The 14377-nt window shown below is 37.9% G+C and overlaps 2 protein-coding genes across 5 annotated transcripts; one reads left to right on the top strand and one right to left on the bottom strand.

Annotated features, from left to right (window-relative positions):
• Positions 1-6745: 6745 nt before the first annotated feature.
• On the top strand, positions 6746-10382 carry LOC107708591 (complement C1q-like protein 3). The gene is made up of 2 exons (XM_016512858.1): positions 6746-7446; positions 8554-10382. Exons 1-2 carry the CDS (start codon positions 6889-6891, stop codon positions 8731-8733), a joined length of 738 nt encoding a protein of 245 aa, XP_016368344.1. The 5' UTR covers positions 6746-6888; the 3' UTR covers positions 8734-10382.
• On the bottom strand, positions 8999-14138 carry LOC107708560 (phosphotriesterase-related protein). Of its 4 annotated transcripts, none has more exons than XM_016512848.1 (5): positions 14061-14138; positions 12773-13218; positions 11439-11704; positions 11046-11186; positions 8999-10845 (listed from the first exon to the last, which is right to left on the bottom strand). In XM_016512848.1, exons 2-5 carry the CDS (start codon positions 13202-13204, stop codon positions 10635-10637), a joined length of 1050 nt encoding a protein of 349 aa, XP_016368334.1. In that variant the 5' UTR covers positions 13205-13218; positions 14061-14138; the 3' UTR covers positions 8999-10634. The 4 variants fall into 4 exon arrangements, with proteins under 4 accessions (XP_016368334.1, XP_016368313.1, XP_016368318.1 ...); XM_016512827.1 differs by lacking the exon at positions 14061-14138 and adding an exon at positions 13885-13977 and having other exon boundaries at positions 12773-13216; XM_016512832.1 differs by lacking the exon at positions 14061-14138 and adding an exon at positions 13870-13953 and having other exon boundaries at positions 12773-13216.
• Between the last annotated feature and the right edge of the window lie 239 nt (positions 14139-14377).

Here is a 14377-nt window from a genome sequence, read left to right as displayed (position 1 = left end):
TGTCTCTGCAATGAATAAATAGGAAAACAAAGTAACTTGCGTTACTTATTTGGAAAAGTAAGATATTTTCTTGTTAATCTCTTGCTATTCTCCTGTTAAAAGTAATGCATTACTTTACTAGTTACTTGAAAAAAGTAATCTGATTATGTAACTTGTAATGCATCACCCCCAACACTGGTCATGTTCATTAGTTAATGTGATTAATTTCACCATGTGGTTGCTTGAACACCTAAAAGAACTGACTTCATATGTCCACTAAAAATAACCTTGGAACAAGTTGGTTAAAAAAATGGCTTAGAAAATGTAGTTATGAGAAATAGGGTTAGGGTTGATTGTGGATTTTTACATGTGATTTAAGTATCCAAAATGGCATAAATACATTTGAGGCCATGGTATTTCACAGTTCACCAAAGTTTGGTCTTCAGTAACATGCCCACTTGTGAAAAAACGTGGATGGAGGAATATGTAGATGCTAAAAATGCTAATGAAATTGAAAATGATCAGAGTTGCCATGGTGATGGTGATAAATCTCTTTCTTATCAAGGTTATCCAATACTTTGCCTCCCTGCTGTCTCGGGAGTGTACAGAGTAATTGATCAATACTAGACTAGATCTATTGATCAAAATTGGTGAACTCAAAGATTCGTCGATTGTGCCGAAACACTCTCTGCAGCCCATATGTCTCTGTCAACAAACTCACGGATGTTTGCTTCAGTTTCACTTGTAATTAAAAGGAGAGAATAATCATTAAGCCCTTTCGAATGCTTTACAAAGCAACAAGGCAAATTAAGTTTAGTGCAACTAAGCGTGTAGGACCTTTGTTGTGAAACATAAATTGAGTTATTAAAATCAGTTCATTTGAGTTCTAACTTGTGTTAAACTGAAAATTCGGTCACACTTTATTTTAAGGTCCAATTCTCGTTATTAACAAACCATTAACTACGATTTTGTCTCAATAAACTACTAATTTGCTGCTTATTAATAATTAGTAAGGTAGTTGTTAAGTTTAGGTTAAGGATGTAGAATATTGTCATGCAGAATATGTGCTTTATACTTACTAATAAACAGCCAATATGTTAATAATAATAGGCATGCTAATAAGCAACTTGTTGATAATGAGAACTGTTCCCTATACTAAAGTGTTACTGAAAATTCTACTCACCTTCATGTTGGTGGAAACTCAAAGAACTTTTTCCTCTAGAACAGTGATTCGCAAACTGTGGTACAACCTGTGGTCCCGCAATTTCTTCAGGTACACAACATGATTCTGGAAATGTACACTACTCAATTATTATACACTTCAATTTCGAAACTTTGTTTTATTTAAATTATTTTGTTTGTGATGTTTTATTTTGAACACCTGATTATACACTGATCAACCAAAACATTAAAAACACTCAAAAGTGAAGTGAGTAACACTTCAAATGGTGTAAATTAGGCAGCAAGTGAAGTCAGTTCTTGAATTTCACGTGTTGGAAGTGTTAAAAATGGTCCTGGTATTCATGTGGATGTTACTTTGACATGTACAACCTGCCGATTGTTGCAGACCATGGCAAGGGTGTTCCCTGATGGCAGTGGCCTCTTTCAGCATGCACCCTGCCACATTGCAAAAATGGTTCAGGAATGGTTTAAAGAACATGACGAGTTCAAGCTGTTGTCAAATTCTCCAAATTACCCCGACTGCAATCTGATTAAGCATTTTGTGCTGGACCAACAGATCCGATACATGGAGGCCCCAACCTCAGAACTTGCATGACTTAAAGGATCTGCTGCTAATGTCTCAGAACCAGATACCATAAGACACGTTCAGAGGTCTTTTGGAGTCCAAACAAAGCCACTAGAAGGCAAGCCTGCAACCTTTAGCCGAAAAAGCGTAATGGCTAATGCTAACGCTTCTGGTCTGGCAGTACGTGGGAAAGGAGACCAGAGGCCGCTTTCTTTTGAATGGATGTCAGTGGAGGAGAGGCTTCACTATGCGGAATAAACAGCTTTTTAGAGGAAACAGCTTATCATTTAATGAATCAACAGCCTATCTGCTAATCTTCAACATGTTTTACACTAAACAGTACATTTGGATTGAACTATTTTTAGAGTTTACATCGAAAAAATGTTTTTAGAGGAAACGGCTTATCATTTAATGAATCGACAGCCTATCTGCTAATCTTCAACATGTTTTACACTAAACAGTACATTTGGATTGAACTATTTTTAGAGTTTACATCGAAAAAATGCCATTTTATAAGAGAAGTCACAGATTTTTTGCGACAGGTGGGATTCAGTTTACGGCACTTCTCATTCATTCCTATGGTATCCGTAAACGGCAATTGAGTGACGCACAACTCTGAAATTCAATGACGTCAAGGCTGTAATATGATTGGTTAGTAAGGCACATGTGATCCAAGTTGACCGTTACGTTTTCTCCAATAGTAAGTAATACAGACCCTCTCATCTCCCAATAGTAAGACAATCTCTGGTCCAAACCTTGATGCATCAGAGTAGTTTTGGCAGCATGAAGGGGAACCTACAAAATGCTAATTCGTGTGGTCAAAATGCAGATTTTTGTTTGAAAGATTAAATGCAAATTTGCATCTTACTTGTTCATTCTTGAGCGCAGGCACGTAGTGTTTCTTTACAACATCACATCGCCAACTACTGGTCTGGCATTCATATTACAGCATTTTAGTAATTTTCGCAGATCTGTGTGAATGGGGATCGTTTTGACAATGTTGTTGTCTGTACGTGAAACTTTTCAAAAATGCAAAGATTCCGTTTTTAATACATCTTTGTCATGTAAACGTCATGTCTAGTGGTTACAAACTATCATTTGAAGAATCCGTAAAGAGGCTTGCATAGGGTGTGTGAATGTTCTAAAGTAAGTCAAGAATGGGCTGGTTACATAAGTATAGTTAATCATCCCTCGGCAGGAGTGAGTGGCAGCGCAGTAAGAGGCCATACTTTGAGGGGGTGATGGTGTGGTCGCACCTACTCTTCCTTTCTGTTCATCTGCTTTCTCCATTCTGGCTCAGGCCTGGTGCCACAGACCTGCCGAGTGACAAACTTAACAAAGACCACAATAGAAACAATTAGTCACAGAGCAAGAAGAGACAGAGATCATGGCTTGTGAAGCTCGTTGTTTGAGTTCATTTGGAAACATGATGGAGAAAAAAAGCATCTGCAGAGTAATACACCCCATTTACAGGCATAAACCCATGTGATTTTTCTTTTTTCATGGCACTCAAAAGTTCTTTCCATGTAATGAATATTGCACTATATTCCAAGTCTATGTCATTTACTTTATATAGGAACAGATTATTTTTCTTGACTTCATGCCATCACCTGGACTTTAATGGTCTGTTACTTCCTTGAAATCAGGAGCAATCTAGTATCAGTTCATTTTCTTGTGTTTTTAATGCATATTGTTCTACTTTTTTGAGTATTTCCATTTAGAAATTTCAATTTCACAAAGAATTACAAAGAAATGACAATTAACACTTATTAAACATCAAGTTTTGAAGTAGAGAGACTGAAATAGCATGAAACATACTCCAGTAATCTTTGCTTTACTTAAAACTTGGCTAAATAATTTTGACAGTGTATAGAGACCAGACTTTGTGCCGTCGGTCAAAGGTCTGGCTATGTGAGACTATCCAATACCTACCATCTTGTGGAATTTTTTCCTTGCCACAGCCACCTTAGTCTTGCCTATTATTATTATAGCTCAAAAAAGCTTGATTATGGTTCAAGAAGCAGAAGTGCTCAACTGTGCAAATGTCAGAAACATAGAGAGAGCTCTGCACTGTTTCTGTCTTTTCAGTGACCAAACAATTGCATAATCTTGTGCAATCTTTTCGTTTTCATTTGTTCATTTTCATGCAAAGATGTTAGAGCATTGTTTATTGAACAGCTGCTTTGCTTTGTCCTATGCATTTAGATATATTTCACAATAGTAATGTGAAACATTATGGGGGGAAAAAGTTGTTTCATGTTTTTTGTTTGTTGGAGCACTGCTGTGCACATGAAGATGGCATGTGACTCATGATTATCAGTAACGGTCCAATCACGCTGAGTAAGAGCCAGCTGGAGAGGACAAGGCAGGACACAAGTGCTCATTGACTCAGAGAGGGTGTGTGCACTGGTGCATCTGTGTCTGTCTGTGTACATACAGTGCAGGAGGTGTGATTGAAGCAGTGAGCTTCTTATGCAAATGCATGATGCTTCTTTATATGAGATATGGCACGAGTGAGAACACATTTGGTGAATATCATGGTCCCCACCTATGCTCTTTATAACATAAATGCTCTAGTAAAAGTTAAAGGCAGAGTAAGTGATTTCTGGTAGCCAATGTTGATATTTGAAATCACCAAAACAAACATGCCCCTACCCCAAAAGGGTCTTGCCCCTATTTTGATAGCTCTGCCCCACATATACGTACGCAACCCAGGCAACGATTAGTTCTGTGAAACAAAGCAAAACCAATGTTACACCGTGTCTACGGACGTGAGCGGCGCGGCGCAACAAATCCCCTACAGAAAACTGCTGCCGGGTTCTATTTATGACGTGCTGACACCGATTTCAAATGGTTTTCAACGGTCGTTTGACCTCTTTCTCGCGTCCAGTGTAGGCAGACTTTAGTTGTTGTAGACACGGTGTTACTCACCTATTGAGAAGAAACAAAGCAACCTCGGCGTCCGATCGCAGGCCTCCGCTCCTTGAGTTCTCTCCAGCGCTGGTAAGCTGATCCGATATTTACACGGGTCCTACTTCTTGCCTTATCGTTCCGCAGACGTTTTCCTCTTTTGTTTTTTATCCGCCATCTCTTTCTTTCTGTCGCTCGGCTCATGTCCTTCCCATGCACTGAACGCGTTCTCCTCCACATCACGAGTAGACACGCCCCTTATTGCTGATTGGCTACAAGTTGTTTTGCGATTCGGCCCGAATCAGTTTTCTAAAGCGTTTTTGAAAAATCACATACCCTGCCTTTAAGGTGATAGAATGAAGATCATGTTGTTTTAATTCACCCTTTGAAATTTCACAGGTTAGCGCTTCCTCATGGAGGGGTGTTTTTTTATGCAGTATAACAATCTTCATTAAGCTGCAGACCTATCTCTCATTCACAAATACCTGTGGTTGGTTGCATAAACTGCTTAGATTAGTCTTACAAGATACTCATTTTTTAAATTGGTTTTAACCTTTTAAGCGAGTTACATAAAATATAGTCTGGTCTAATTTGAATCCAAAAAGTAAGAGTGATTACCTCTCGACTAACTGCTAGTTGGTCAGACTAGTTCTTTAAACACAGTTTATTCTGTCATCAATTTGTTCTAAACCTGTATGAATGTCTGTTTTCTGTTGAGAAAAAGAAGTTCTGAAGAATGTTGGTAACCTTACAGATGAAGATAGTCATTGACTTTAATAATAAGGGGGGGGGGAAGTCAGTGGTAACTGTTTGGTTACCAACATTCTTCAAAATATCTTCTTTTGCATTCAATAGAAGAAACTCATACAGGTTTGGAACATGTAGAGAGTAAACAATGACTGAATTAAATTTTTTGGGTGAACTATCCCTTTAATTTAGTGACTGAATATGCAAATCTCACCGATGTCCTTCAGTTTGATGAGGTGCTGAGAACTTAATTTTGAGTCATTGATATTAGTGTCTAAGATGACAATGTGTGGACATTTTTGAGGTGCTTTATCACTCTGAATTGGTGCAATTGATTATATTTCTCTAGCTGATTTATGGGTAAAGAGAGACTTTCGGAGACTCTATTACTGAGCAGAATAACAATTTACACCGGTGACAGTTTTGGCTCTTGTTGTGTGTTGCTTTCATGGGCAGTCAATTCAACGTCAATGTCAAAGTTAATTTGATGTCCGATTCTGACGTCAGCTGATGTTGATATTTGTTGTTTTTAGGTTGTGTAATCAAAATCCAACGTTAAGTCAATGTCAAATTGGCGTCAAATACTGACGTGAACCTGATTTTCATTCTCAACCAAAATGCAATGTCTGTCCAACATCATGTCCACCGTTAACCTGGCGTTATATTGATGGTGATGCTGGGGATGTATATGCACTTCATCGTTGCTGCATTTATTTGATCTAAAATACATTAAAAACACTAATATTGTGAATTATTACTACAATTTAAAATATCTGTTTTCTATTTGAATATATAATTTATTCATGTGATGGAAAAACTGAAATTTCAGCAGCCATTACTTCAGTGTCACAAGATCCTTCAGAGATCATATAATAATATGTTTTTTTGGTCCTAAAGAAAAATTTCTTATTTTCAATGTTGAAAAAAGTTACTGCTCATCATCATAAAATTATCAGAAAAAAATGCTGGTTCCACACTGTACAAACACACACACACACATACAAACTATTGTTGTAAAGAAACTATTTAATAAAAATACCATTACCATGAGTATACAGTTCACTTAATCTCTTGATATTGGGCCACTTTGGATCATTCTGTGTCTTTGCATCTTTCTAAAGATACAGCTCACGTGCGCACGCACTCTCTCTCTTTGTCTTTCTCACGACGTACCCACTCACTACCCACCCTCAGGTGAGAAAGCAGGGCTGTAATGCATCTCTCACACACTTCTGTTTGTGTTCCCAGTCTTTAACTTCGTTTTCATTATAAACAAACAAGAACTTCGTTCAGGTGACGTTTACATCAGTTCAGGGAATGATATAACGTCTTCATTGCAAAGTTAATTGACTTTCCCTGGAGCTGCAGGAAAGTTCATTTTTGTTTTTGGCGTCTCTTCTGCGCCGAGCAAGATTGCGCATAAATCGCAGCGCGAGGTGCGCCCGGTGCTGTCGAGACTGGGCGTCAGAGCGCGGGTGATCGCCACGGGCGTGCTGGGTGTTGTCATGGTGCTGGTACTGGTCATTCTCATCCCGGTGCTGGTCAGCGCGGCGGGATCCGACCCGCGCTACGAGATGCTCGGCGCGTGCCGCATGGTGTGCGATCCCTACGGAACGAAGTCTCCATCATCAGCACCGACAGATAACCACTTGGTTCAGTCCCCACCAACTTTCATTCGCGGTCCGAAAGGAGAGGAAGGGCGCTCGGGACGGATCGGTCAGAGGGGTCAGCCGGGTCCACCCGGACCTCCGGGTCCTCCCGGGGTCATAGGAGAACCGGGGCCACCAGGATTACCCGGTCCGCCCGGGGTCACCGGTGTCATAAGCGCGGCGACGTACAGCACCGTGCCCAAAATCGCCTTCTACGCGGGACTCAAGAAGCAACATGAGGGTTACGAGGTGCTGAAGTTTGACGATGTGGTCACTAACTTGGGCAATCACTATGACCCCTCGAGCGGTAAATTCACCTGCTCCATCCCGGGGATCTACTTTTTCGTGTATCACGTATTAATGAGAGGTGGTGACGGGACCAGCATGTGGGCTGATCTGTGCAAGAATAACCAGGTAGCTCATAAATCCAGCTGTCACAATTTATATATTCATCAATCAACAAATCAATCTATGCATCAACTGATGCATAAGAAACCTTTTTTTTTTTTCTTATATTTTTAAATAGGCTACTTCTAAATTAAGAAATTATAATTTTTTTAAATAAAACATTTCTTTAAATATTTTCTAATAATCAATACTTTTATATAATGAAAAATATTTTTAAAAGGTTAATGTGTTTTAGTATGTCTATGTCTAATGTTTTTATTATGCCAGTCTAGTTATACGCACCAACTAGACTGATTGAATATAGGAATATTACACATTTTCATAAAATTTGAATATTATCATTTATATTTATTCAATATTTAACTATTATTATAATTATTGTTATTATACAAGTTCTGTATCATATATAATATTCTGATATTGCAAAAAGCCAGCATGTCCTCTTTAGGACAATAGCACTTCAGAAATCAGAAATATTTTATTTTAAAAAAAATGCCCACGTTAATGGAAAAAAACAACAACAAAATGTTGCCTTGTCTTCAGAAAATGCTAACTTCCATAGGGACAATTTTAAGGTGTTGTAATTAATATGGAGTCATATCTAAATGTGCAATTATTTAATGGGATTAATATAGTATTAATTGTATCTAACACAAGTTCTAATCTTTTTCTTGTAGGTGCGTGCAAGTGCAATAGCGCAGGATGCAGATCAGAACTATGACTACGCCAGCAACAGCGTGATTTTACACCTGGAGTCTGGAGATGAGATCTACATTAAACTAGATGGAGGCAAAGCACATGGGGGAAACAACAACAATTATTATACAAGTTCTGTATCATATATAATATTCTGATATTGCAAAAAGCCAGCATGTCCTCTTTAGGACAATAGCACTTCAGAAATCAGAAATATTTTATTTTAAAAAAAATGCCCACGTTAATGGAAAAAAACAACAACAAAATGTTGCCTTGTCTTCAGAAAATGCTAACTTCCATAGGGACAATTTTAAGGTGTTGTAATTAATATGGAGTCATATCTAAATGTGCAATTATTTAATGGGATTAATATAGTATTAATTGTATCTAACACAAGTTCTAATCATTTTCTTGTAGGTGCGTGCAAGTGCAATAGCGCAGGATGCAGATCAGAACTATGACTACGCCAGCAACAGTGTGATTTTACACCTGGAGTCTGGAGATGAGATCTACATTAAACTAGATGGAGGCAAAGCACACGGGGGAAACAACAACAAATACAGCACATTTTCAGGCTTCATGGTCTACGCCGATTAACAGCCGTGGCATGGACTGCACTTTCAGATGTACCTCATTTTGACATCACAACGTCATCAGAGTGAAGTCACAAAAAAGTTTAACCCTCAAGCTTGTGACAACTCATCCATGTCAGCGCGAAGGACAAAACAACTGAACGTCCAGAGGAATTACTGAATGATCATCATACATATCGAAGCATGAGAACACATCCTCTACACACAAATTAGTTTTTAGAAAAATCACTGTGATTTCGAAAAAAAAAAATCTTACAGCGTAACACTGATGATTGCAGTATATTTATTGAGAGATTAACTAGCCGTGAAAGCAGAAAATCATTTGACATCATTCCATTCCATATGTGCCTACCTTTGATCAGAAGAGGCTGTTACAGAGCACATGCCATTAGCCCGGGAAATATAGTTCAGATTACATTTCTTCAATAATTGTTCATTCTTCATACACAAATTGTCACATTCAAGCCGCAGTTCTGTTCCGTTTTATATAAATGTCGTCATTTAAAAATATTATCACTGTCTGGTATGTGCAGTGTCTTCAAAAAAGTGTGAATAAAATATATTGTATGATTTGCATGCGTGTATACATTTGCTATAAAACTAAAAGCTCTACATAAAAAGTGCAATAGTCAACAAATGCAACTATGAAATATCCTTGACTTGATTACTTCAAGTATTGTCATCGTTTATAATATTTTGCTATTCCTTTAAAAGCACTAAACGAAATATACGACTGTAAAATGGTAGTCCTATATCTATATCTATACATTAAAAAAGGAAATCAGTTTTTCATGCTGGAGCAAAAAAAAAAAAAAATTTAAATGAAAGGAAATGGGCCAGATTAATTACCATGCCATCTTCTTAAAAGTAACTTACGGATGACTCGGCATGTTTTGTAATATTACCTTGCTGTTACACGGGAACAGAGCACCTGACAGTGTCATTATTTTACTAGTGTGAGCAGCCATCTGCTCCAGAGAAACTCATCTCTCTGTCCTACCCAATGACCTGCCAGAACGCATGCCTTCAAATTATCAGATGCGCTGTGAAACATCAGGCTTGCCAAAGAACAAACGTGTACAGCAAGCAGTCTTACTTTAGGCATACGGTCACATTCAATCACCTTAGCTCTAATAGTCAGTCGTTGTCAAGTATGTTCAACATTATTAACTGGTTGAGATGTTTGCAGCTACACAATATCAGAAAGAACATTTTGCAAACTATTAGAATGTGTGATTGATTAATAGATATTTTGCACGGGCTAATTAGTAAGTAACGCAGTCAGGATATTTCATCAGACCTTTGAATACACTAGTACTGTTCCACTTGTTTCCATTATCTATTGCTTAGTTGTGATTCCCTGAGCTGCATTATTAGTCTAATTAATCATATTTTCTTTGTCAACTTAAGTAAAAAGCACCTATTTTCCACAACTCAGAACCATGTTTTTATTTTACCCACTTTTTTGTGGTGAGAGAACTTTGATCATTGAAGACTGGTGAATATTTGATATGAATATTCTAGTTAGTGTTAAACTTAACATGTGAGCTATGGGTCTCAACTTTGCCAACTTACATAAAGGTTTTTTTCTTGGCATCAATGGTTCCATGAAGAAACCATTCCACTGCACGATTATTAAAATATTCTTCACACACACAAAAAAAAAAAGGTTCTTTTTTTCATTGAAAGGTTCTTTGGGGAACCCAGAATGGCTCTTCTATTGTGTTTCTATAAAACCCTCTTTTGAAACCTTTATTTTTAACAGTGCACATGAATTAACGCTCACCAAAGTAAGGATTTTAGCACCAAAATCAACAGTACAACAATGTTCCAAACAATAAAAATTAGAAATCAATTTTTGGTATGTTAACTCGAGGAAGGAAATTGATTTTTAAGGCGGTTGGTTTATTTAAATGTCAGCCATTGTTTCGGATTCTCTATCAGTATTTTGTCCACCTGGTTCTGAGTGATACCTCGAGACAGCATTTTGGGAACAATATTCTTCAGGATGTGGGAGAAGCCATGACCGCCATACTTGGTCAGTCGGTGCTTGGTGTGGATATCATGGGCAATGAGGATTCTGTCTTCATAACCTTCTCTGATCAGGAAAGCCAAGCTAGTGCAACAAGACAAAATTACTCTCAATGATCTGTTGGCTTTACATCAAATGAATAGTCTCATTAAATATCTGCATTAATCAAATTGGCATCTTTATAACATATAATCATTTACTGATTTCCAGAAACAGAGGCAGATGTTTATTAACCATTTACTGTAATGTATTGGCTGCCGTTCTTGCTGGACGCAGATACTTACGTCTGAACCCTCTGGCTGTCGCTGAGCATGTCAACATCAAGGTTAAACTGGTAATTCAGCACCTCTGTGCCAAAGAGGTCATATTCAAGGTAGCTCCCCATCTTTGCAAACTCCAGCAATTCTCGCGGATCATATATGCTCCTATAAGGGAGACACACATTAGAGTGCTGAGTGCACTTTCAGATACAATGGTTTTTGAATAAAGACTGAAAGAGTTGTTGGAAGCTTAGTGTTTGTGATGTTGAAGTCACATGACCGTAGTGTAGTTCGTTTATAGCCTACATTTAGCTTTTTACTTCTGGCGATTGTCTTTAGGATTCAGAATACATCAAATTTGTGATGAACAAAATGTGTTCGAATGCATTATGCAGGCGTTTTCCCATGTCTCCTTACCTGTCAAGATGAGACATGACTGTTTTGGAGATATCTCCACCTGCTTCTTGCAGAATGCGGATGGCCTCCCCAGGAGCGGCTTTGTTTCGTCCGGGGTGGATGATAACTGGGCAGCCGAGCTGAGTCTGAGCGTGAGCGGTGGCTCGCAGGACCTTCTTCTCACTCTCTGTGATTGGCCAGCTTGTACCGATCTCTCCAATCACACCACAGCGGATATCTGTACCGTCTGCGCCATGGAGCACCTCATTGACAATGATATCAGTTAGCTTGAGGAAAAAAAGATGAGACATTTGAGAAATGGGAACAAATCATTTCCATCTGTTTCATCAACAATTTTACAATGTATACTACTGGTCAAAAGTTCATAATAATTCAGATTTGTGGTTTTTTAAAAAAGATTTTGAAGGTAGTTCTTTGAAGTTCACAAAGGCTGCATTTATTTCTTAAAAACTACAACAAAAAAAAAACAATATTATTAGAATGTAAAATTACTGTTTATATTTCAATATATTTTAAAATGTAATTTATTCATGTGATGGCAAAGCTGAATTTTCAGCATCATTACTCCAGTCTTCAGTGTCATATGATCCTTCAGAAATCATTCTAATATGCTGATATGGTGCTCAAAAACATTTTTTATTATTATCAATGTTGAAAACAGTTGTGCTGCCCAATATTTTTGTGGAAACCGTGATACATTTTATTTTTCAGGATTCACTGATGAATAGAAAGTTCAAAAGAACAGCATTTATTTGAAATATAATTTTTGGTAACACTTTATTTTAAGGACCTTTTCTCGCTATTAACTAGTTGCTTATTGGCATGCATATTATGAGCATATTGGCTGTTTATTAGTATTTATAAACTACATTTTAATGCCTTATTCTGCATGACCATATTTTAGATCCCTTAATCTGACCCCATACCTAAACCTAACAACTACCTTACTAATTATTAATAAGCAGTAGTTTTAGCTATTTAATATGTCTGTAGAAACCAAGAAAAACTACCATTCCAAAGTTAGGGATAAGATAAACGAAAAATAAATTTGTTATTTTATTCAACAATAATGCATTAAACTGATCAAAAGTGACAGTAAAAATATTTATGATGCTTCAAATGATTTTTATTTCAAATAAATTGCCATCACAGGAATAAATTACATTTTAAAACAGAAAAGTTCTTTTTAAATTAAATTTCACAATATTATACACAATATTTTTCATCAAATATATGTAGCCCTGGTAAGCATAAGAGACTTCTTTAAAAAAAATAAAAAAATAAAAATCCACACTTTTGACTGACAGTGTAGTTGTTACAGCACACACACAAACCTTCTCAACGGTCATTTTTCTTGTCTCATCAGAGTGGGTCACGTCCACGTAGTACCCCGCTCCAGCTATGATATGCACACCCGTCTCTTTGGCCAGCTGCCGCAAAACAGGCAGATTTCGGTTGATGCCCGTGGTGGTGTTCTCCACTATGGATCCTCCTCCTGCTTTACGGTAACACAACAGCTCTTCCTTCACCGCCTCGATCTCTTGATTCAACAGCAGGTTCTCATGGTGGCTGTACGGATTCTGCTGCAACCAGTGAAGATGCTTCATCTCAATGGGAGCTGCGGCAAGCCCCTCGTCTCCAGGTGCTGGGGAAACATGGCTGCACTCAAACGTCATTGTAAGGTGTTCGTGGGTCATGGTGCGGCCCAGCTGATCGGGCTCTATCAGACCCAGCACCGTCTGGACCTTACCGCTCTGTTCAGGCATGGTTCTGCGATCCTGTCCAACAAATAGTTACAGTTATTAAAATAAATAGGGTTGCTAAGCACTGTTTATGTTGCACTGGCAACACAGATGTGTGCAATCTGTGATATTATTACAATCCATGCACACATAGTTGAAAGAATAAAAATGACTTAAATGTCTTTTTTAACTTATCTCTCCATTTTTACAAAGAAAGAAATAATTGCATGCTTGAAGAAGACGAAGTGCATGCTTGGCTGCTGTAAAACTGTCGGCTGCTGTACAAATGACTCATCTTGGCTGTCCACCACCACGCCTTGGTGGTTCGGACTTTGCGCTGATTGAAGAATACAGACTGAGTTCCAAATACGGAATGCATAAGTAAATTCACTTGCAATGCATGCAAACAAATGCATGCATTAAGATGCATGCTCGTGCCGTCGAGATTATTAACAGTTCAGTATATACAGTATATCCGCGCAACCGTATTCACATCAAACAACAAGCATGTATGATTGAGATTCTGAAATTAGACACAGAACTAACGTTACAGACTGCGAGACTTCCTCAATAACAATCGTTTAAAAAGTTCACCACAACAGGCGATAAGCATGCAATGTTACTAGCTGTTATTTTTAAATCACACAACGTGATGCAGTTAGTGACTCACAATAAACAATAAAGGATAACGGGAGAAACAAGACCTGCAAGCAACTTCAACTTCCAATTTGCAGCACTGAGCGGAGCAACAAGGTCTCGCGATTTTATGTGTATATCGCGAGACTTGAAATGACCTCTACCTCTACAGTTAAACACCGTATTCAAAGCGAAATAATGAAATTAATAAACAATCAAATATGTACGAACGAATGCAGTAGCTCTAATTCGAAGATGTGGATAAATGTAGATAGTTCGCCTGTTTTTAAACTTTGAGTCGCTTTTGCCACGCCCCTTTCTCTTCACTGACGTCTATGAGAGGTGAACTTTATTATGTAAGGACTCTTTGTGGAAATCGGGATTTGGAAAATACATCCTCACTCAAGTGAGTGCCCTAAGCAAATAAAGCCTGTTATTATGAAACAGAACATTTGGAAACTATGAAGCCAGTACTATTTTTGTGATAGGTTATAGCCTATGAAATGTTTAAACAATAATTGCTGTGTTTCCATGGGAGTCTGGAAAAACAGCTTTAACTTG

Source organism: Sinocyclocheilus rhinocerous, unplaced genomic scaffold (genome assembly GCF_001515625.1).
Source record: "Sinocyclocheilus rhinocerous isolate Xijiao unplaced genomic scaffold, SAMN03320098_v1.1 scaffold1724, whole genome shotgun sequence".
Lineage (NCBI taxonomy): Eukaryota > Metazoa > Chordata > Actinopteri > Cypriniformes > Cyprinidae > Sinocyclocheilus > Sinocyclocheilus rhinocerous.
The sequence above is the reverse complement of the archived record's forward strand: the minus strand, read 5'-3'. Positions and strand labels throughout refer to the sequence as shown.

Bases quoted from the DNA above. Each gene is read 5' to 3' on its own strand.
- LOC107708591 (XM_016512858.1), top strand. From the start codon at position 6,889: ATGGTGCTGGTACTGGTCATTCTCATCCCGGTGCTGGTCAGCGCGGCG. The intron at 7,447-8,553 runs GTAGCTCATAAA...ATTTTCTTGTAG, and splicing joins ATCTGTGCAAGAATAACCAG to GTGCGTGCAAGTGCAATAGC.
- LOC107708560 (XM_016512848.1), bottom strand. From the start codon at position 13,204: ATGCCTGAACAGAGCGGTAAGGTCCAGACGGTGCTGGGTCTGATAGAG. The intron at 11,705-12,772 runs GTTTGTGTGTGT...TTTTTCCTCAAG, and splicing joins GAAAAATGACCGTTGAGAAG to CTAACTGATATCATTGTCAA. The intron at 11,187-11,438 runs GTAAGGAGACAT...TCTCCCTTATAG, and splicing joins GTCATGTCTCATCTTGACAG to GAGCATATATGATCCGCGAG.